Raw genomic sequence first — 23,341 nt, forward strand, 5'->3', positions numbered from 1 at the left:
ATGGAGCAGTCGACAGCTCCGTCATTCATTTAGAGAACTGATTGTCATTTTCAAACAAACAAAAACAGTCTCCAGTGTCCCTACCACAGTTCTGACTCTGTGAATGAGAAATAAAACAAACAAATCAACATGTTGCTTCTGGAGCCCAGCAGGGGAGGGTGTTGGATTAGCTGTTCAGCTCAAATATCAACAGCCTTTTGCCAGAATTGAGGACTGAGCCTTTAACTGAAAATGTTGCCATCAGTCGTAAGACCATGAACTTGTTGAATGCAGGATGATGATTAAGATGTGAGAGCTACAGTCTAGCTCACCTGGGCAAGTTGTTCCTCTCCTCCTCTGGAGGTTCACCAGATATATGATATTATATTTGTGACATCACAGGCACAACATGGGGTGAACTTACCTGTGTGTATGCCTGTCCCGTTATGAAGTGGGTACACTGCCACCTACTGGATGCGTGTGTCAGAACAGCCATCGCTCCATTTCTTTGCTGCTGAATATTGCAAATCTCTTTGCTTGCTGGCAAGTCTAGAGCATCTTGTAAGCTTGCAAAATCGCATCCAGTTTTTGCCATAACATGTGACCATTGACCATAACATGTGACCCTGCACATTCATGACTGATACATTTCCAAGCAATTATCAGCCATCCTGTTCACTTATTACATTGGAGAAAGAACCCATTCTATTGAGCCTGAGAAAACCAAATAGAGCTGAGGTCACATAATAATTAAGACCTTCGTCAGGTTTTTAATGGCACACACGACACACTGGAACACACACGTGCATATATGGAGGCGACACAGGACACACACACACACACACACACGCAGGTAAGCCTGAGATCGCGGTGAATTTAGTTTCTGCTTTTTCCCATCCTGGACTGTCCTTCCTCAAGGACCCCCCAGGAGCAGTGGGCAGCTTGTAGTGCCCGGGGACCAAGTGAAGTGAACTGTCCATCTTTGGTCAGGGATGGACATGTGTTCTGTTATTTTGCATGTTTTTTCAGTTGGGGTTCTTACTGGAGGAAACCCCTTGTGAACACGAAGAGAACATGCAAACTCCACACAGAAAGGCCCAGGAGATAGCCCACTTGAGCACTGTGCACTCTGGGGAGGACCTGCCCCCCAGAGCCAACAGCGCCCCATGTGGGAATCGAACCCATGACCTTCTTGCTGTGAGGCGGCAGTGCAAGCAGTGCAAGCAACTGAGCCACCGTGCCCGTACTGTAAGCTTACTGTGCCCATACTGTAAGCTTAACACTCATATACCATATCTAATAGGGCTCAGGTAAATAAGCTTAACACTCATATACCATATCTAATAGAGCTGAGGTATTTATAGCTATTATAAACTTAACAGTATATCAAATAGAGCTGAGGTCACATAAGCGTAACACTCATATACCATATCTAATAGGGCTCAGGTAAATAAGCTTAACACTCATATACCATATCTAATAGAGCTGAGGTAAATAAGCTTAACACTCATATACCATATCTAATAGGAGGACTGATATCAGGAGTTCCATTGTCTGTCACTGTTGAGGAAATAAAGCTAAATCTTGAAGGAGGAGATATGGCTGACATGAAGTGACTGAGTAAAGAAACGGATGATATGGAAAGTATGTCCGTACTGCTACACTTCAAAATTATGCCTCAACAAGCTACCCCAGTTTCAATGTGGAGGAATATCACAATATCCCACCTCTTCTAGGTTGCTGTAAATGCCAATAATGTAGCAGTTGAGTGCTAAAGCAAGCTCAGGTGTGCTGGATGTCAGCCACAGTGATCAAGAGCAACAGTAAACATATTAAAGAGAAATCATGTAAATAAAAACAACTTCATAGCTTTTATATACTCTGTAGTAAATGTCACAATGTTCAAAAAATGAGATGAAATCCACAAGATGCAATTAGTAGCCAACTGGGTAAAACCCCCAAGAGCTGGAAAAAAGGCAATTATTGTTCCCTTTGTACAGCCAGGAAAGGACCCATCTAATCCAGGGAATTGTTGTCCAATAGCATTCATTTCTCATCTAGGGAAACTCTACTTCTAACTCATAGAACAAAAATAAATGGTAAATATCAACCACCATTCCAAAGAGATGCACTCAAGAATGAGTAGCCTGATGAAATTGAAAAAAAAAAGTTTATCATGAAAGAAGTGGTAGCTGTTTTGTGATTTGGCATTGCCTCTATATACAGTCATCTTTTCTGGCCATTGAAAAGGTGTATAGTACCCTGTGGAGATAAATACAATAGAAAAATGAAAAACAATCTTATGCTTTTTTACTAGGAGAAATGTTGACCATCCTACATGTCTGTGCAGAAAAAGACAATTGTTATTGCACCTATATTGCATATGATTATGTTCTTCCAGTACACTTACTTTCTTATATTTAATTTTTATGTGTATCATCTTCTTTTTACTTGTTTCACTTTACTCTTATTTTTTATCATTTTAATTCTTTATTGTCTTTCCTGCTATTGTATATGTAAAGCACATTGAGTTGCCCATGCAGTATATCAGGTTTTAATAAGATGATGGATAAGAAAAGGTTGAAACACAATGGATACCTATGCAGCTTTGCTGCTTGCCCCCCAACAATGGCAATGCTCTCATGATATTTTTTCTTAAAGGGAGAACAGATACGATAGTTGGTCCATTTTACCACACTCCTGCCCTGTAGGTGGCGGCATGGGCCTAAAAGCAAACTGTAGTCCGTCAATAATTGTAAAGAAGAAGTGTTGTTTACCTCGGAAGTCAAGTCATGTACCTTTCCCGCGTGAAGTTTGTCAGTCTTGTAATTCTCAGTGTTGTGTAAAACACTCAAAAAACATACACATTCTGGGATAATAGTCTACCCAAAGAGATAGTAAAAATAATACCTTCATGCTACGAGGTGATCTCGCTCCAGCAGGTAAATAGCCAGAGTTGGAAGATTTTATGTCAATGTTACTCATAAAGGTAACTTAACGTTTAGACGCCTCAAGTTAAGTAGCGAGCTAGTAGCTAACTAACTTACACTTACTAACCTACACTTACCAACTAATCGGCGTTATAGCCCAATTTGGCTCGTCAATTAGGAATGTAATCATGATGTAACGTTAAACAGTTTCCAACGGCTTGGATAGTAGTAGTGTTACATTTGAAAACGAGACCTTAGTATTTTTCAAGAGAAAGTATTCGCTTGCATATAGTATGGGTAAATATGCTGGCACACAGTTTGTACATAAGATGTATCAAGCAGAATATAAATTGTGCATAACGGTTTCATGGGAATGGGGGCAGTTGTCAGCAGAGGGTTCCTGCAAGTGGATCAGGTGGAAAGACATCCCACAGTGGAATAGTCTAGAGTAGGAGGGGAAAAAAGAGATAAAGTGAGTGGACAGAGCTTAGTTGCCTTATATGCATATACAGTATATATTCATTAGTTGTCACCGAATTCTTCAGCAAGTGGTTGTGTATAACATGTTTTTCTCGTTTTTAGAATGTCCTTAACTCCAGCCATTTCTCCTGTCCTATTCTTGGACTGTAAAGGAGAGCCGATGCGATTCTACATACGGCCGGGTCCTGCGAAAGCCAGACTTCATGATGTGATCACGGCTGGGGGTGGGTTTCTATGCCGGATCCGGGAACCTGATGCCATTCTGCTGGCAGATCCAAAGGATTTGCTGGGCATCTCAGACAAGGGCGGACATCTCTATGTCTCTACCCAGTACATTTGGGACTGTGTGGAGAAGAACCAGCAGTTAGATGAGATGAACTACAGGCTGAGCACCACACCCAAGATCCAGGCAAGGTCATTGCGATCTAAAGAGGGGACGGTTGGACGAATGAGCTACACAGCAGCGGAGGACGAGGCCATTTTGAACTACGTGTCAGAACGTCGGACAGAGGCGCGAGGCAACGGTGTGTGGCAGCTTATGGAAAAGCTGAAGATTACATCCCACAGCTGGCAGTCCATGAAAGACCGTTATCTCAAACACTTGAGGGACAGGCCAGCAAAGGTGAAGATAGGTCCGCTGGAGTTTGTGTCGTCCGTGCCTAAACCTCAGAAAGGTACTGAACAGCAAGTGCTGTTGGAGAGCGACATCCCCGTTAAGTTATCTGAGAATGAGCCTGACGCCTTGTCTAGGGCTGATCCAACGGTAGTCCCAGGGGCAGCAGGTGATCATCATCCTTCAGAAGAGAGGTCTGAGCACCCTGCTGAAGAGGCAGCGGATCGAGACGGAGTTGCAGCAGCTCCCGCTACAGAACAACAGACTTCTGGAGAGTTCCTTGAGGGAGACATGGTAGCAGTGCCAGAGGATGACCACAGAGAATCATCTCCTAAAAGATCCAAACTCCATGCAGGTGAAGGGGATGGAAATCGAGGGACGAGTGGTGAGTAATCCACAACGTACATTGGCTTCATTTTTTTTTTTATTCGTTGTTTAGATCCACGTTTTATCTTTGGTTATGTTTTTACAGCCTTTTTAATGATCACGAGCATATCCCCCCTTGTAAGACTTATTTTTTGGTAGTCTAGCTGTGTCATTCCCAAATGCACAAAAGTGTTCATTTATGTCTTAAGTCGTCTATTGGATTCCGATTGGGTTAGTGACAAAACAAAGCAAGCTCTATCTCTCATATACATTTTGCTATGTTAAATACACCCATTAGGGAGAGACCCAATACGCTTAACATAAGAGAAATCCTATGCAACCTCCTGCTCAGTTTTCCAAGACTCCATGATCGAGATAACTGATAAAACCAATCCAATCTTTTCTTATTAGGGTTCCTCCGTCAGGAGGAAACCTATTGTTATCCTACTTGAGCTTTTCCACATTACTTTTTCAAGAACTGTAAATAAAAATCATGCCTAGAAGTAGGAAATGAGCTGGAAACTGCTGCTTTCCAAACTGTAATTCCAGTGCGTGACCAGACCTTTTTCCAGGCTAGAAACTGCTAGTACACTGTAAAAAAAAATATGTGACTGTTGATCACCAACCCCTAAACAAACAGTTTGACATTCCTTGAGTATTAAAGAAAGGACGGAAGGACACGGGACTTCCACTTCATGTCCCCCATGACACCTGAAATGTGTGTTTTGGACCATGCAGATCTATGGCTTGAGGATTTGTTCTTTTTTATTTTGCTCCATCAACACAGCTGGGATTCCCTCCAGTCCCATCGTGAAGTGAAAGCCTGTTTGAGATATCTCTAAGTGGAACAGACTCTTTCATACTGAAACATACATGTTTTAAGCACTTGTAGCACAATAATGTCTTGTTGTGTTTGTGTAGTACTTACTGTGTTTTTATGTTTTTATGTTTTATGTTAGGTGTAGTTCTTACTGTGTTTGTATGTTTTTATCTTTACTGTATGCACCTATACATCAGAACAAATTCCAGGTAGGTGTAAACCTACTTGGCAATAAATACTATTCTGATTCTGATTCTGATTGTCATACAGGACCTGGGAGTGAGGTGACTTCTAAAGCAGGAGGTCTTCAGTCATCAAAGTCATCTACACCAATGAAGAGGAGGCTGGGTATTCTTGACCAGGCAGTGAGAGAGTTTCGTAATTCCCTTTGGGTAAGAGACTGACTCCATATTCTCATACTTTGGGTAAGAGACTGACTCCATATTCTCATACTTTGGGTAAGAGACTGACTCCATATTCTCATACTTTGGGTAAGAGACTGACCCATATTCTCATACTTTGGGTAAGAAACTGACCCATATTCTCATACTTTGGGTAAGAGACTGACTCATATTCTCATACTTTGGGTAAGAAACTGACCCATATTCTCATACTTTGGGTAAGAGACTGACTCATATTCTCATACTTTGGGTAAGAGACTGACTCCATATTCTCATACTTTGGGAAAGAGACTGACTCCATATTCTCATACTTTGGGTAAGAGACTGACTCATATTCTCATACTTTGGGTAAGAGACTGACTCAATATTCTCATACTTTGGGTAAGAGACTGACTCCATATTCTCATACTTTGGGTAAGAGACTGGCCCATATTCTCATACTTTGGGTAAGAGACTGACCCATATTCTCATACTTTGGGTAAGAGACTGACTCATATTCTCATACTTTGGGTAAGAGACTGACTCCATATTCTCATACTTTGGGTAAGAGACTGACTCCATATTCTCATACTTTGGGTAAGAGACTGACCCATATTCTCATACTTTGGGTAAGAGACTGGCCCATATTCTCATACTTTGGGTAAGAGACTGACCCATATTCTCATACTTTGGGTAAGAGACTGACTCATATTCTCATACTTTGGGTAAGAGACTGACCCATATTCTCATACTTTGGGTAAGAGACTGACTCATATTCTCATACTTTGGGTAAGAGACTGACTCCATATTCTCATACTTTGGGTAAGAGACTGACTCATATTCTCATACTTTGGGTAAGAGACTGACTCCATATTCTCATACTTTGGGAAAGAGACTGACCCATATTCTCATACTTTGCTGGAACAAAAAAAAAGGCGCTTGCTGTTGTCTTCCGCTCACTTCTCATTTAACCAATAAGCGTCATTCGTTGCACGCTTCACCCCTCAGTTTCAAGGTGGTATGGAAGAACCTGCCCCAGAGTAGGTACTACATTCTCCTCAGAAAAGGGTCTTACAGGGGTGGTTCCTAAGGTGGAAATGTGCACAAGGGTTCGAGGCACACAAAAAAAGGGGCCCTTGAGTTCCTGTGGTAGAAAAACAGCTGTACATTTAATGTACTAACTGGTTGTGATTCAGAGACAGTTCTTGGTACTATCCACCCCTTGGTCTTCAGTGCATGGATGAGCTCTGTTGAAAGGTTACAGTGGGCTCTGGTTTGGCATTGGAAGCTCAGCGAAAACAGTCTATTTGGCTCAGGTGGATTGTTTTGGTGATAACTATCCGTTCAAGGCGTGGATTCTGGATACAGGCATGGCAACATATATTCTTCTCTGACAGGGAATTGTATTGTAGTTGTTTGTTCTGTAAGCGTCTAGAGTGAGGTGTCTCACTTGAATGAAATGCTCAGTCAGGAGTAAACAGATGTCATGCATAATGTAGGCTACCTAAACAACAATTACATTTTCCATTCAGGTAGTCGGCAGTGGTACAGGAGGTAAAGAAGTCGTTTAGTAATCAGAAGGTTGCTAGTTCGATTCCCTGTCGAAGCGTCCTTGAGCAGGACACTGAACCCCTAATTGCTCCTGATGTGCAGTGTGCCATCAGTGTAAATGTAAAATGTGTATACATTGTAAGTGGCACATATGTAAGTCGCTTTGGATAAAAGCGTCTGCTAAATGACTAAATGTAAATGTAATGTAAATGTAATGTAACTGGGCTGAGGCAGGCCAAGAAAGGCCACTCCACAGGCACATCTTTCAACAAAGGGTCTCTTTTCATGGCGTGGCTGCAGAATGGGTTTAGGTAGAGGGCCAGGGGTTCATGAACATTGGTGAACATGAGCATAGCTCACAACCGCCCTCATGCACGCCCCATCTCTGAAATAGTCACTGCTGTGCTTGCGTCTTACACATCAGGGTTCTGTCCAACCCTGAGCACTATCTCTGGCATGTCCTATACATGTCAATTGATCTACACATGCAGTCACAGGATGGCCTCGTGTTTTACAAATGAATACATTTGGGCGACAGTGGTACAGGAGGTAAAGAAGTCGTTTAGTAATCAGAAGGTTGCTAGTTCGATTCCCTGTCGAAGCGTCCTTGAGCAAGACACTGAACCCCTAATTGCTCCTGATGTGCAGTGTGCCATCAGTGTAAATGTAAAATGTGTATACATTGTAAGTCGCTTTGGATAAAAGCGTCTGCTAAATGACTAAATGCAAATGTAAATGTTATCACCACTCTTTCCCGAAGAATTGAAATGAATTGAAGACCTCAGTCTATCAACATTATGAGTAATCTGCCAGTCAGTGCTGGGTTTGGTTGTGGATCATTTCTTCAACTAGTTATAAAATAAAGTTTCTTCTAGAAGAGTCAAGAGACTTGTTGAGTAGTAATGCCTTAATTGAAGATCAAAAAAGAGAGGCAGATCATGAAGTGTCTGATGTTACAAGGAAGTGTCAGAATTATTTAAATTCAATAAATGAAACTCCCACCTTTTACCTCTCACTCTTGTCATGCTAAGTGTGGCCTATCATTAAGGAACAGCACCCCCCCTAGCAACGTGCCACTATTATGTTGGGTTCCTGCTTCTTCCTAGTTTAACTAATTATGATGTGATCTAGGTTAAGGGTGGTGCAGCTTAAGGCTTACGGGCACCATTTTGTGTAATGCTTCTTCTTCCTAGTTTTCTTGTTGATGCGCAAGCTTGCAAAATGGCTGATATTTAATGCGTGTAGAGATAACATGAAAGGAACTATGTCATTCCAAGTTTCAAAGATCCACATCCCGTGAGGCTATGTCACCACCTCAGGCCAGTTATGGTGGTCCTACAACTCTTCTACACTGCTCAGCCAACGGAATCAGTTGGCAGTTGGTTGCTGTCGGGTCTTTCCATAGATAACCATGTTCTTTCCCTGTGACTCACGAACTGATTCTTCTCACAGGATTCTTTATTCCAAAAATACATCCACCAAACATATTGAGAACCTTGTCATTCATACATGGTCAACTTCTGGACCATAGAGCTTACAACCCTTAAATCAGTAGTTAACACACAACAAAATGTATACGTAAACATAAACCTCATAATCCTTATTTCCTCTTCCCTTCATATACTTCATTCATCCAACATGGGTGATTACATAATCAGGTACATCATTGTTGCATGGGCGAGTCCTTAAAGCTTAAGTTCCCTATGGTAGGCATGCCCATGTACTTATGCCCATGTACTTATGCCCATGTACTTATGCCCAGGCACAATAGAGGGCACCAGTGTGGAGAGGTCAAAGTGCTCTGGCTGGGTTTGCATTTCTGATTGGTCGTTGGATCCATCTTCACCTTTAGTGGAGGAATGTCTTGGTCGAACATCTATAGCCACAGGTTATAGAACTATGAAGGCGTAAAGAAAAACATCTATAGCCACAGGTTATAGAAGTATGACTGCGTACAGAAAAACATCTATAGCCACAGGTTATAGAAGTATGACTGCGTACAGAAAAACATCTATAGCCACAGGTTATAGAAGTATGAGTACGTAAAGAAAAACATCTACAGCCACAGGTTATAGAAGTGTGAATGCGTAAAGAAAAAATTGTTTTGAAAGCTAGTGGAAAAAACGGTGGGATGTTTGTCTGTAACCCCTAATTCTAATGTCTTATTCCCCCTCACCTTTGTGAAGGGTATTTACTGATATCCCATGTTATGGCTCACTGTTCTTTTGAATTAGATCAACTAAACATGCCTTGTCTTGCTTCATAGTGGGCACTCTTTAAAGACACATGCCTACAGCTAAATCATCATCTTATTCATTTCTTTTTGAATGAGCATTATTGGAAGGATGTTAAACTGTTTCAGAAATCCCACATCTTAGTCTTTAGATTCTAATGAGATTAATGGAGAAGAACTACTTTCTGATCTATATATAGTCTTGCTGTTAGGTGACTGTCTGGCTAGATGTTTAAGCGTGTTGTTCTGTGTTAATTGGTTTCAACTGTTTGTTTAGAATGAAGACAACAGCCCTCCTCAGACGATCCCCTCGGACCCTTCACAGTCAGACAGTGAGACTGAGATGTTTCACGAGGCTCGGGAACGGCAGGAGGCTGATATACGTCCACACCAGAAGAAAAGGACGGAATCTGAGTGCACTAGTCAGGCCATGCCCGCGGAGGATGGGGAGGCCACCAAGACTAGTAGTGCAAAGCTAAGTTCCTGCAGGAGCCACCTGTTCCTGTTTGAGGGTGAGTCACAAGAGGATGACTTCAGCCAGGCCTCACAGGAAGAAGGCTGCGCTTCACACCCTGTGGATTTGGAGGGAGAAAGGCTAGTCTTGGGCTTGATGAAAGATTGCAGTAAGAACCTACTTGAAGTCACTAAAGCACTGCTAAAGACAAGTGGTGATGTTGCATTAGCACAGCAGCACCTTCTGCAGGGGACATTACCTACACCACTCTGGAGTCAGAAGGAGGACCAGCGTCTGCTGTCAGCAGATCCAATCTATAAGTGTCGACTGCAGGAGAAGTATGGAAAGGAGGGGGTGTCTGCCAGAGTCTCTTTTCTACAAGCAGAATGACTTGGAATCAGCTATGTTCAAAATCTTCAAAATAAGAATTATATTTTAATTATATCTGTCAGTTTTAAATGGTTCTGCTGAATAATAAACGGAGGCATTGCCATTCAATTTCTAAAGTTCAGCCTATATTTTCAGGAGGAGTAAATAGCAATAACATCTGGTATTTTGATGGAAAATGTGCCGTTTGCTTGTGCTTACATATTGGTCTACATGTTTCATGGTATCACTTCCTATTCAGTGACATCAACATTCTAGTTCATTGGACCAGTGACCCATTACGTTTATGATCATGGTTTTGGCTTGTTTAACATGATGAGTGTTGCTTACATAGAACAGCTGTAATGGCCGTCACGTGGACATACGTGTAAGGGTTGAGATTCGCGTTTTTGCATCTCTGAAACATTTTTGGTCCAACCGAGGCACCGTGACTTGGAATCTCTCGTGAAGAAGAGGTATACTGTTGACACAATTTAAAGGGTCGTCTTAAAACGAAATTGTTTAATTTCACTGAGCGGAGGGCGTCCTCACTTTGGATGTAAACAACTGATGAAACGTGCACGGTTTTAGATAGCAGCGTCGTTTCCCTAAGGCCCCGGGTGAGTATCTACTTATTGCTAGGAGCTAACCAGGTAGCTGTAAATATGAGGCTAAGCAGAGGTCCAATGGCTGTCACTGTTATGGACGTATCCTAAAACCATTGACACCCTGAGAAGTAACCCTCGCCAGCTAGCTAATATCTTATTCGAATTGTACACCTCTTAGTACCGTTTACGGGTTGACCCCAGTTGAATCGAGGAGCTGAAGATTTTTATGAAATGGGTCTGCATATGATCATTGGGTTGTCCACCCGCAAGCCATAATTGAGCCTGCTTGCTAGCTACCTCCTAGCTATTGATGTTGCTGTTCTTAGTATCTCACCTCTAACATCATATGTATACGAACTGGGGAAAGCAAGTGAGTTCAGAATGATACGTTAGTAAGAACGTTTAATGTGTTAGCAGTTTTGGCGAAGGCAGCTAACGTTAATGTTAGACCATTTGAAAGACAGTATTCAACGTTATACAAAATATACAAGCTGTCATAATGAGTTTCCCTGACGTTAGACCAAACTGTTAGTATCAAACTGGCTAGTTTGAAGGTTACAATGACATATTTGCAAAATTAACACGCAGCTCATTCATGACAATGTAAGGTTTCGACCGGTCATATTGTAGATTTACACTACGATGGAATTACACCAGTAGTCTGAGTAGCTGAGAACTGTAAACCACACGAAGTTAAAGGACAAACAGAAATAAATAAATATTTCCTTTGTCATAAACGGGCGAAAGCTGGTTGGGGTTGAAAAAAAGTACCTATACTTTGTGCAAAGAGGCACGGGAGAGCTACTTTGAAGTTTTGCAAACTCAAAAGGATAAACAAGTTCGTGTGGTAGCATATGTATGTCCAATCCCTTTTTCATTACGGTCCATTTTCATTTCTCAATGAATGCATTAATCATTGTGGAACTTAACAGTACGTTGTTCAATTCAAAACCTCTGTTTTATATTGACTGTGTGTGTGTCCCTAAAAGCTGCTCTGCAACAAAAGAGCAACATGAGCTCTAAGGGGGGAGGCACAGCCTTGAGCCGTCGTAACTACCGCCTGGCCTCCGACACTGAGAAACCCAAAGCCACAGGTGAGCTCCAGCTATACTTTGTGTTTGGCATGTCAGGAGGTCACACACTATATCCAATCTCCTGTTTGTGCACATGTATCCCATGTCCTTCAATGGATGACCCGAGGGGAGGTTCTCATTCCCATTATATTGTATTTGATCTCTTTTTTCCATAAAAATAGCCTGAAGTTGTTTCGTTTGTAATTTATGTTCATCAGATGAAAAATGTTTGCCCTTTTCATTGTTGGTAGTACTTGGATTGTAATAACAAATAAAATGGTCCCTTATCAATGCTTGAATTTGAATCTGTTTGTTACATTAACTAAGTTACATTTTGTCGAGATTAGTTGTCATTTTTGTGTTACACAAGTTCTGATGTTAATTCACCTTGAAGGGGCACAGATGTGTGCGCACCACTAAACTGTATGTGTCTGTTATATTGAGATAGTTGTGTGAATTGTATAAAGCTTGCTAGTACCTAGGGGCTAGCACAAGGCTTAACATTGGTGCTGTTGTCTTTATTTATTGATGAGTCACAGCTAGTCGCTAAAGCCTTTAAAGTATGCCTCTAACATGTTTATGAGTAGAGATCAAACTGACTGTTAAAGCACAGTGGAGGAAGCATTCATCTCTGAATTTAAGAGGTTTATTTATAACTTATTAGGCCTGTGAATTCAGTTGGCCAACTTTTTGAATATGGAATGAGTTAAATCCTCACTGTCTTGTCCAGTACTCTCTTGTATGGTAACAACCAGGAAGACTACTGCTAACATGACCACTCCAGTGGAAAATGATTATCCTCTCAGAAAACATTTTCTGTGTAGCTAGCACAGCGTAAAGAGACAAAGGCAATTTAATTCAGTGCACTTTCATCGTCTGTTGAATCTGTGTTCTATGGTAGGTAGAAGTGTGCTTTACTGGTTCTTAGATAGATGCAAGGGGATTGATGGAGGGGATGGGACATTCTGTGGCACAAAAAACTACAGGGAAGCATCAGAGAACTCATACATACCTTGAGGCAGTGAAGACAACTCTTCTTGTTGTACAAGTTTGCTCCTTTAACCTTATCTGTGTAGTGATGTGCGCTGTAGTGTTGCACTGGGTTAGACTCATAACTGAATAAAATGGAGTTTATCTTTGGAGGTGGCTGGCCCCCCTGAGCATATGTGTTTGGAGATATAAGCTATGCCTGTGTTCCTTGTAGGAATTGTGAATGAGAAGCTGCTGAGTGACTACCTGCACCATGTGTTCCCCTCGGCCTGCAAATATGGACTCACATCAGCTGCATACAGGTTCAGTTGGATAAAGCACCTCAAATACAGTAGTCCCAGCAAACTAACACTACATTTCCCAGAAGGTAGCAGTTGTAATGCAACAGTCATTGACTCACTATAGTACAACAAAGCAAAACACAGAACACTGTATTATAGTTGGTTAGTTTTGAAACTTTTACACTTAAAACTTTTACACTTGTGGATTTTATGTAAATTAACATATTGACAAATTATGAATAAACATGTATTTTACGAGTATTCAAGTCCCCTTCCAGGCGCTATGGTTTTGATGTAAAATAAACATATATGCTAAATGAATGTATCGTTTTTGCTACTTCAAATGATAAAAGCTTACACAATATCCTGTCACAAGAATACCAATTTAAATGTGCAATTTAACTATAGGATTCAAAAAGACATTGTAGGGAGTTAATAAAAGAGAGTAATGAAATATGTACAGCACAGGAATTGCAGTGACAGTAGCCTCTCCATAGCACTGCCACTTTGTCTTTGGTCATCTGTCACGATGTTTTGGTATGGAGTTGGGCGAGACAGGGTAGGTTTGCTGTTTGCTTCCGCCATTCTTATACTCAAGTCTCTATAGCCCATACCCAAGTCTTGCGCAGAGTCATGTTTCTCTCTGCTCTATACATAGTGTGTGAGCCAGCCAAAGGTAAGATGAGCTGTTGGAGTCGGCCATAGTTGGGACCTCAGCTAGCTGTACTCTAACCCAGTTCTCTGTACGTGCTGGGCTCCCACTGAAGTATTTTTAACTGCTCTAGATACCTCCTTCTTTGCACACATCAGAAAGATATGATGAAGCAGTGTGGTTGATAAGACTGGGTCAGAGGAGTTACAGGAGCAGCGGTGTAACCCTTCCCCTGCCTGCCATTACCCCCTTTTTCTTTTGACCTTAGAGTTGACTGTGTGTATCTATCTATGCGTGATGGATAGAATATGAGCTTGACCTTAGAGTTGTCTGTGTGTATGTATATATGCGTGATGGATAGAATATGAGCTTGACCTGTGTGTATGTATATATGTGTGATGGATAGAATATGATCTTGACCTTAGAGTTGTCTGTGTGTATGTATATATGCGTGATGGGTAGAATATGAGCTTGACCTTAGAGTTGTTTGTGTGTATGTATCTATGCGTGATGGATAGAATATGAGCTTGACCTTAGAGTTGTTTGTGTGTATGTATCTATGCGTGATGGATAGAATATGAGCTTGACCTTAGAGTTGTTTGTGTGTATGTGTATATATGTGTGATGGATAGAATATGATCTTGACCTTAGAGTTGTCTGTGTGTGTGTGTATATGCGTGATGGATAGAATATGATCTTGCCTAGGTGGTAATAAGGTGTCATGTGACTGTGACTAATGAAATGGTTCTGCCCTGTAGGAAAACTTTAACCTTCCAGGACCTGGACGCCCACCTGGAGCACCTGCTGTCGGAGGGCGAGCTCCCAGAGGAAAGCCGAGGTCAGCTTCTTGTTCAGCCATGTGCCCGGGCCTCACATCCAACGTGTTTGGGATCTGATAAAGGAGTCTTCCTGTAGAGCATCATACGTTCATTTCCCTCGCAGCCAGTGAATGCCTGTAATCTGAACCTGCCCTAACACTTATGCATGTTCACAGTGTGCCAAATACCTGTTTGTTTACTATCCCCACATGTTTGGAAACACATGGGGTCTTACTGAGAGGGCCAAAATGGCTGGCGGAGACGGCAGCACATGTGCATCCTTGCACAAAAAAAGGAGATTGTTCAGAGAGAGAAAGAGAGAGAGAGTTAAAAGATGTGGTCAAAGGCACTGAGAGGGCAGAGCCAAGCTGAAGTTAATGAGAGAATGATTAGGTTAAGCCCACCAGTTGCTTTGTCGAGCAATCCCTTTAAACTGAATGCATTAAAACGAGATTACAATGTGAGAAGATGGCAATGTCGCCCCAGGTTGTGGACAGTGTTCACCAGGAGCGCTTGTACAAGGAATAAGCCATAGTGCTTTTTCGGTTGTTTAAAACAATTACATTCGTTGAACAATTATTGTATCTTGTCAGACATGTTTTAAAATGCTCTGGCCACATCCCTTTGAACTGACTGTTATCTTGTTAGTCGGGGCATGTGATTTTGAGGCTCACTTAGATCACTTAGGTACTGAAATGAAAAATTAATAGCTTCCATCTTTGCTGAAATGGTAAATGTTGAGCACTGGGTCAAGGGGAGAGAGTGGACATACAGTATATAGCTATTCATTTGTGGAACACAAGGCTACTGGAGACTGCCTCTGGGATGTACCATATCGTCAGTATACCTATACATACTGAGAAAGAACCTGATGCGCAAAACCTATGTGAATGGGGAATGCATAAGATATGAGGGGTTGCGAGCTACATGCTATGTTTATGTTTATGTTGATGGATTTGAACACTAGGACCAACCTGAATGCAATCTCTTTCTGCATCCTGTTGTGGCCAAGAAAAGAGATCTTTCGTCATTTCTTCTTTTGCCATAGTCTAATTAGAGTACAATACGTGGATGACATTCGTTTACCGCCGACTGAGCACTTCATTCATCAAGCTGGACAAATTAGACTACCTCTTCCCAGACGCCTGAGTCTTTCAAGGGGTTTAACCTTTTAAAACAAACTACAAACTACTTATTTTTTTTAAAAGCCTGATAGGATATGTGTTAATGTTTTGGATATCCAAGACATTAATTGCATTAACCCATAACACAGGTAACAAAAACATTATGAGCACCTGCCAAATATTCTGTAGATCCTTCAAACTGAAATAGTTCCAAACTACTAAAGCATGGAATGTACAAGACCTCTGATATCTGTGATGACATTTCTGTGCTATGTGCACTCCTTGTCCCCAGCATCAACGGTATTAGACCTGCAATTGTTTGATATTCCCACATGTGACCTGAAAAAAGTAGTGGAAAAAGTGTAACGGTACAAATACCTCTCCCTAAGGGCTTTGCATATGAAGAAAATGATCAGTCTTCTTGTGGTCGGTCTGTGAGTCCATACAATATTAGTTTACAGCGTCGTTTGTATTTGAGGGGCTTCAATCGGACTGATTTCATAAACCCTGTGGCAAAAACCACCTAAAATAATGACCTTAAATAATCTCCTCTTTTCCTCTTGCATTTGTATCTGTCTCCTCGTCCTCCCAGATCAGGCAGCTGATGGGCGTCTTGGTCCCTCGACGGTGGTGTTGGACCACACTAGTGGCTTTGAAGGCCTTCTCTTTGTTGATGATGATCTCCTTGGGGTAGGAAGAAATAGTTCTTTTGTAGAGATCTTGCACCAAGATTGATCAAATCTGTGGTATGAAATACAGTACCTCCTGATAAGTTGTTTCAAAATACATGATTTGAAATGCATCCTCTGCTTGTATTTTGTTTAGTATTGTAGAGTTGCTCTGTTACTGAAATGTTTTCCTTAATTGTGATTTTAAAAGCTTTAAATAGCTAATTTCTATCTCTCCTCCCATTTTGAACTAAAGGTCATTGGCCACAGCAATTTCAGCTCCATCAGAGCTACCACTTGTGTATTCAAAGGTAATTCTATGACTCACTAACTGCACTCTAATCAGCACCATGAAGTGACGTTTTCTTTAAATCAACATATATAATGGGTTACTTTACAATCCATTGGGGGAAATTCACAAAAGCTGCCTGTAAATCTTCATGGGCACACTGAAGCATTGGCACATTAAACTTGAATTCATCACCAACGTGGCAGTAATCACTGCAGAAGTGTTTAGTCTATAGGTACCATCCTGTTTATTTCAGATGCCCCACCTGCATCGACTAATAGAAATCGCCAATCTAATGAAGTTATACCGATTTATGATCCGTGTAATCTGACAGAAAAGGTTATAAAATGGCACTGGCGTCTGAGCCTCTTGTTTTTAAAGGAATAATTCGTTGGAATAAACCTCATCGAACTTTAAACAACAAAAACAGATTTGGGAGAGATTGCCCATGAGAGATGAGCCCAAATGAAGGAGCGAGCACACCAAGACCCAGGGTTCAAGTTCCAATCTGTGTTTCATGGGGCTCTGTACATCTATGCCTAGAGTGCAGCTTTCTCTCAGAAGATGGAAGAGAAAACTGCCTGCTACAGTGACATAGGCCTACAGTTGATTATATATGCAATTAGATTGAGGTCTGCCTTTAATTGAAACATTCTAACCATTGATATGTGAAAAAAGACAGGTAAAAAGCATCAGAACAAAAGCAAGCCTATCCCTTATAAGACAAGGCAATTATTCAAAAGTAATTGTGTAGATTACAGTGTTATTGATGCGTGATTGACACCCATCCTGAGTAGGTGTGTGAAAGTGAAAACATAATCAAATAAAAATAAAATATTACATCATGCTACAGCAACATTTACAATCCATTTATTTTAAGGCTTAATTTCACTGTCACATTACTGCTGTATGTATCACTACCTCAATATGCAGATGAAGAATTCATTTATACATTCATTGGCATTGCTCTGATGGTGTTAGGCTTTATGGTAAACATCATGGGAGTTTTTTTTTTTACAAATTTGCCCCATTGTGTTGTGTCTCTAGTAGCATCCTTACTTTGTGTTGTTATTTGTTCCCCTCTTCGCCTCTTGTTCTCGTCATGAACTGCTTTATTTTGGATCAATCTTGTCATTCATCTGTAAACCTGCATTTAACTTGCATTTAACTAGCATTTGACTTTGTGCGTGTGTAGGGAAGTGGGTGTACGAGGTGCTCATCTCATCCCAAGGTCTGATGCAGATCGGTTGGTGCACGCTCAACTGCAGGTTCAATCAGGAGGTATTGTCCCTTGAAAACAAAGTTCTTCAATCTGAAAATGAATTTCAGATGGAATTGGACATGAAATCTTTATCAACGCTTCTTTCTGTCACATTTCTGTTGTAGCTGTAGTAGATGCAGTAACACTGCTGTTCAGATTAACAACAGCAAAATGATTGGAATAATCTCAGTATTTACTTTACCGCTCACAGGGCATAGTAAAAACCGTAGTATTCAGATGCTGGATCTAGGTCTTTGAAGAGCATTAGGTTGCTAAACATTCTCAGGCGTGTCAGAGTTGGTGTGGAATTGGGTATAAATGTCCTGGTCCTAGAGCCTAGACCTCGAGCGTTTAATGAAAACAACCATTTGAACTGTGTGGCTAAATTGAGATGGGCAAGTGGTGTCTTGTCTCTATGAGATCATTAGTTGTGCGGTGTGCTCACAGACTTTTTTCTTTTGTTTCTTCAGGAGGGTGTTGGTGACACACCTGACTCATATGCTTATGATGGGAACAGGGTGCGCAAGTGGAATGTCACCACTACAAACTATGGCAAGGTGAGAATGTTGTTATATGTTACAGGACGTTTGTTTCGACTCAGGAAGCTGTCCAGCAGCTGTGCTAATCAACGCTGATCAATATTTTTCTCTTGCAGTCATGGGCGGCAGGAGACATTGTCAGCTGTATGATAGACTTGGATGATGGCACCATAACATTTTGTCTGTAAGTGACATTTTGGGGGGATATTTTATATCATAAAACATCATTTTCGAGTCCTTTCTCACTTAATAGTTTCTGTCTCTTTCTGTCGCTTGTTGTGTTTCTTTCTCTGTCAGAAATGGCCAGTCCCTGGGCACAGCCTTCAGTAACATTAAGATGGGTCCGGGCATCGCATACTTTCCTGCCATCAGTCTTTCCTTCAAAGAGTCAGTGGCTTTCAATTTTGGGAGCCGCCCGCTCAGATATCCTGACAAACGTTTTTGAATTTTTGAACCTTAACAGGTGTATGTGTGGTTGAAAGAGAAATGTACGGTAGTGGAGGACTATGGGATAGGGGTAGGGTGTTTCAGTTCATTCAACTTACTGGACTGATTTGAAGTATTTGTAACACTTACCTTATGATCAGTTACTTGTTAATACTAGTGTTCTTCCTGGTCCTCAACATGTAGACCAGAGGGCTCATCTATGATTGTTATAAGAATAGAGTTAATAGAATAGTGATTTATGGATTGAAAGTGGCAGAGGACCATTTGTATGTGGGTCCAATTGTTCTACATGTGTCCCCTGGTGTTGTGGAGATGTGCAGGTTCTACTTGATGTAGGTCCAGTTTACCATGTGCAACTAAGACAAGTAGCCCCCTATGTGGTGCATAAACGGCTCAAATCCGTCCAGAAATGATGAGTGGGGGGGGCGGGCACTGTGGCGCAAGCAGTAGCCCCGACCACATTCGGGCTTGACGCCCATGGAGGACACGGGTTCGAATCCGGCCCGATGTCATTTCTCCTGTCCACTCCCCAGCTCTTCTCCCTCTCATTTCCTGTCCCACTCTTCACTGCACTATCGATTAAAAGGCACAAAAAGGCCAAAAATTAATCTTTAAGAAAAAAGAAATGATGAGTGTTCTGTGTTCTGAGATTGCTTCCTTGACAAAGGCACACATATCCCGTGGAGGGATACAGACCACTGCAGGACCCTCCTACCGCGGACCTTCTCAAAGCCAATCGGCTGCTGGGCTACATGAAAACCGTGCTGTCCACAACCATTGATACCCAGGTACTATCTCTCAGCTGCCATTGATTACATGACCACCACAGGCACACTTGTAATGAATGTCTGCTACCACTGATGCGAAATCAACCACTTAAAGCATGATATACCATGTTGCCATAAAAAAAAGCATATTGCTTATTCACCACCGTAGGCATAGATATCTTTTAAACACCTTACTCTAACCACCAACGTCTTGCTTAGATGGACTTTTCCATGTACAATCTTTCTGAAGCTGCATAGGTATTTCCATCTGCTATCATACATATACAGCAAGACTTGTGTAGTGACATGTTTTCTCTCTTGGTAAGCTTCATGAGGTCTTGCAGACATTAGGACCTTTGGCTCAATTCCATTGGAGCTCCATTTGTCACCAGAAGTTCTTCTGCACTGCATGTCAATGTTGGTCCAAGTATGTCCTACCGGAGCGCATCTAAAATGGAAGCCCCTTTTTCTGTATTTGTCTGCAGGAGGAGAAGGTTGTTGAAAAAGACAGCGCGTGTTGGCAGCTTCATGGAGAGCCAACAGTTCTGGTCACCCTCGCCCACGTTTTTAACCACTTTGCTCCACTGATGGTATGTGACACACCTGGACAGGGGCAATTATCCGTTACCATGTAGCATTTGGCAGGGGAAATTTACATTTACATTTATATTTGTTAATTTGCCAGTTGTGCCATGTCAAATGAGCTGCACCTGAAATTCATTACAGGGAAACAAATCAGCCCATTGAGGAGAATACAGCATAGCGATTAAATGCCAGATAGCTGAGAGGAGATTTTAAGATTTAAAGCGTACATGATATGGCTATGGCAAATTCAATATTTGAATTATATATTAGGGCTTTCCGTCAACTCCCCACAGCAAATTTAGTAGTTAGCATGTTGTATTCCCCCAAAAAATCATATACCGGTGTATATATATATAGTGTGTGTATATATATATATATATATATATATATATTGACCCATATAACTTGGCAGTTTTAAATGCTCCGAGATGTATGAAAATTACGATCAGCTGAAATTATCAAATCAAATGCATGTTGTGACAAATTAAGATGTTTTGATGGCCAATTTGTCATGTGTTTTGTAAGAGAAGCATCAGCATTTAGGCTATTGAGATTGCTAGCAGGCGGTGAGTAGATATGGTGTTCCCGAAAACATCCATGCAAGCAAGTTTCTGTCACATAAAAAAAAGAGCTAGGTAATATGTCTCCCAGTTAACCAGTACTGTTATCTAGCACACAGCCTGAGAAACTATTACCGTAATTTCCGGACTATTGAGCGCACCTGAATATAAGACGCACCCACGGAATTTACAAAAAATTATTATTTTGAACATAAATAAGCCGCACATGTCTACAAGCCGCAGGTGCCTACCGGTAAAAGTAATACAATAGTGATGCATATTATTAGTTTTGCCAGTTACGATAAGTGCACTGTTGCTTTAAGAGAGCACAGTTGCAAGAGTCAATCAGAAATAAGGTAGTTCTTCCTGTTCAGGTAGAACGTTAGATTGAAGACAAGCTAGTTTGAAACCAGTGAGCTAAAGAACTTGAAAAGACTGGATTTGTATTGTTGTAAACTTTTATTTCATTTTCTAAAGTGTTTTGAGTTATGTTCTGTCTACGCCGGCAGACTGTGGTTATTTTGACATTAGTTAAGTTATTGAGATACTGAGAAACCGCGTGGAGCTAAGCATCCATGCTAGCATCCTAGCTCCACAAAGCCACCGTATACAGTCACAGGTATCATAATCCATAAATTAGCCGCGTCATTGTTTAAGCCGCGAGGTTCAAAGCATGGGAAAAAAGTAGCGGCTTATAGTCCGGAAATTACGGTACCTCAAATCAGGCTGTCTTTATTGTTTTACACTACGTAGTTCAACAGAGCGAAATGGTGCGAAACTGCAATAAACAAGCAACAACACTGAAATGGTGTGAGGTTATGTTTGCATAGAGCAGTATATATATCTGTTTTTAAAAAGGAAAACCTGAAACGAGTGGTGGTATTGGGTTTTTGGGATATTGAGGTTAGGGAATCGTTGCTCTACAGTAGCTATAAACCAGGGGTCTCAAACTCAAATTACCCTGGGGGCCGATGAGCGTCCAGTCTGGTCAGTGGGGGGCCAGATTTTTTTTGTATCTTATTGGCTTGCCTATCACAATACTGTAATGAAATGTTGACAGTGTCCGGTAGGCACAGACCTGAACACGAGCGTGTCTCGGGTCGCATCTCGGGTTTTCAGCTTTAAGAGGAGCTGTGAAAACCTCTAGTCCCTACAGCATATTTAGCATGAATGTTATTGAATGAATGAAATTGGACTCTGTAGCGAAGGGAGAGCGTGGTCACCCCACCCGGACTCGAACCCGGGTCTACAGGGTGCCAAACATGCGCTCTGACCGCCACACCAAAGAGCCCGGCTCAATGGCATGGCAGCCAGAGAGCATATCTATCTGTAGTGACGATCACATCGTCACAGACTCATTAGTGGGTATTACTGACAGATTTCTCTCCAGTGATCTGAGAGGTCTAGCAGGTGTTTACTGCTGAAAAATATGAGTGTTTTTTTTTTTTGGTCCTGCCCCATTTAGGGATTTATAAACAAGCAGCAGTGCTTTAAAGTCAGTTCTGTCACCTACTTGAAAGTACTGGAGGAATGTGTTTTAGTTCATTTGGTTGTCATAAGAACTCGAGCAGCTGCATTTTGAACAGGCCGAAGCTGTTTGATGCTCTTTTTAAGAAAGGCATGTGAAAAGACCATTGCAGTCAACCAACCCTGCTGGAAATAAAAGCATGAAGTATTTTGTTAGGTGAAAATTCACTCAAGTTACCTCGGACTCCAGAGTTGTGTATCAGCAGGACATCCGAGGTCATCTTGCTATGCTTTTTGCAACGTAATGCATCAGCAAGGCTGAAAACTACGAGTTCTTCTTATCAGCCCTTGCTTACGCAAACTCACAGAAGTTACACTTTTAAGCACATACACAGAGAAAGAAACGTCATGTTTCAGCTCACAAAGGCATATGATGAACACACATGCACATTTGCTTAAAGTCAGAGTTTCGTATTTCTCTATCATAGTTTTTCTGAATCATGTTTTGACATAAAGCCTCTAAGTTTGGCTATGTAACTTTGAGTGTGATCAGCACAGCTATGATAAAGGATCTTATTGTCTTTAATGACTTATCCAAGCAAGACTATGTCAATGTTTGAATAATAAAGACCCTAAGATCAACCTCTGGTGTTGCTGTTTAGTCTCCATTGGCAACAATGCATTTTCTGTCTTGTAGGTAAGATCTGAGCCAGTTCTAACCGTACCTGAAAATCCAACCCAATGTTTCAGTCTTTGTAGCAATATATTATGGTCAACAGTGTCAAAAACTGAAATATGGTCCAATAACACTGGGATTAGGACCTATATCAGTATTGAGGTGTATGCTGTTTAAGACCTTAATGAGAGCTATTTCCGTGCTGTGGTGAGCATGGAAACCTCACTAAAAGTTGTCGAAATAGCCATTTGTCATTTAGGCTGTTAAACTGCTGATTTTGCCTACAAACAGTATGTTGGATATGGACCAGTAATTGTTCAGAAGCATCTGGATTAGTCTTTTTGAGTAGACTTTGAGTTGACTT

At 41.4% G+C, this 23,341-nt stretch overlaps 2 protein-coding genes and 1 long non-coding RNA gene across 8 annotated transcripts in view; 2 read left to right on the forward strand and 1 right to left on the reverse strand.

Moving 5' to 3' along the window:
• The first annotated feature begins 2,749 nt into the window (after positions 1-2,749).
• On the forward strand, positions 2,750-10,292 carry LOC105903031 (telomeric repeat binding factor 2, interacting protein). 2 transcript variants are annotated; one of them, XM_031568538.2, is made up of 5 exons: positions 2,750-2,921; positions 3,293-3,381; positions 3,492-4,387; positions 5,459-5,580; positions 9,630-10,292. In XM_031568538.2, exons 3-5 carry the CDS (start codon positions 3,493-3,495, stop codon positions 10,194-10,196), a joined length of 1,584 nt encoding a protein of 527 aa, XP_031424398.1. In that variant the 5' UTR covers positions 2,750-2,921; positions 3,293-3,381; position 3,492; the 3' UTR covers positions 10,197-10,292. The 2 variants fall into 2 exon arrangements, with proteins under 2 accessions (XP_031424398.1, XP_012686177.2); XM_012830723.3 differs by lacking the exon at positions 3,293-3,381.
• Positions 10,293-10,545: 253 nt separating this feature from the next.
• LOC105903027 (E3 ubiquitin-protein ligase RNF123) overlaps positions 10,546-23,341 on the forward strand; it is a 95,663-nt gene continuing 82,867 nt past the window's right edge. The window contains exons 1-13 of one of the 5 annotated variants that reach the window (XM_031568534.2): positions 10,593-10,792; positions 11,528-11,636; positions 11,770-11,874; positions 13,058-13,145; positions 14,535-14,614; positions 16,311-16,408; positions 16,643-16,697; positions 17,871-17,956; positions 18,407-18,493; positions 18,592-18,659; positions 18,773-18,898; positions 19,596-19,710; positions 20,175-20,279. In XM_031568534.2, the coding sequence (XP_031424394.1) occupies positions 11,793-11,874; positions 13,058-13,145; positions 14,535-14,614; positions 16,311-16,408; positions 16,643-16,697; positions 17,871-17,956; positions 18,407-18,493; positions 18,592-18,659; positions 18,773-18,898; positions 19,596-19,710; positions 20,175-20,279 (990 nt within the window). In that variant the 5' untranslated portion in view covers positions 10,593-10,792; positions 11,528-11,636; positions 11,770-11,792. Of the gene's footprint in view, positions 10,793-11,076; positions 11,637-11,769; positions 11,875-13,057; positions 13,146-14,534; positions 14,615-16,310; positions 16,409-16,642; positions 16,698-17,870; positions 17,957-18,406; positions 18,494-18,591; positions 18,660-18,772; positions 18,899-19,595; positions 19,711-20,174; positions 20,280-23,341 lie in introns of those variants that run through there. The other 4 variants (XM_031568535.2, XM_031568533.2, XM_031568536.2 and 1 more) reach the window with 4 other exon arrangements.
• Positions 14,063-14,462, reverse strand: LOC116220601. The gene is made up of 3 exons (XR_004163775.1): positions 14,423-14,462; positions 14,152-14,364; positions 14,063-14,106 (listed from the first exon to the last, which is right to left on the reverse strand). It is a non-coding gene; the product is annotated as an uncharacterized LOC116220601 (long non-coding RNA).

This window comes from Clupea harengus, chromosome 5, assembly GCF_900700415.2.
Source record: "Clupea harengus chromosome 5, Ch_v2.0.2, whole genome shotgun sequence".
Lineage (NCBI taxonomy): Eukaryota > Metazoa > Chordata > Actinopteri > Clupeiformes > Clupeidae > Clupea > Clupea harengus.

Excerpts from the sequence above, each read along its gene's own strand:
- LOC105903031 (XM_031568538.2), top strand. The coding sequence starts at position 3,493 with ATGTCCTTAACTCCAGCCATTTCTCCTGTCCTATTCTTGGACTGTAAA. Across the intron at positions 4,388-5,458 it reads TGGAAATCGAGGGACGAGTG|GACCTGGGAGTGAGGTGACT; the intron begins GTGAGTAATCCA and ends ATTGTCATACAG. Across the intron at positions 5,581-9,629 it reads AGTTTCGTAATTCCCTTTGG|AATGAAGACAACAGCCCTCC; the intron begins GTAAGAGACTGA and ends CTGTTTGTTTAG.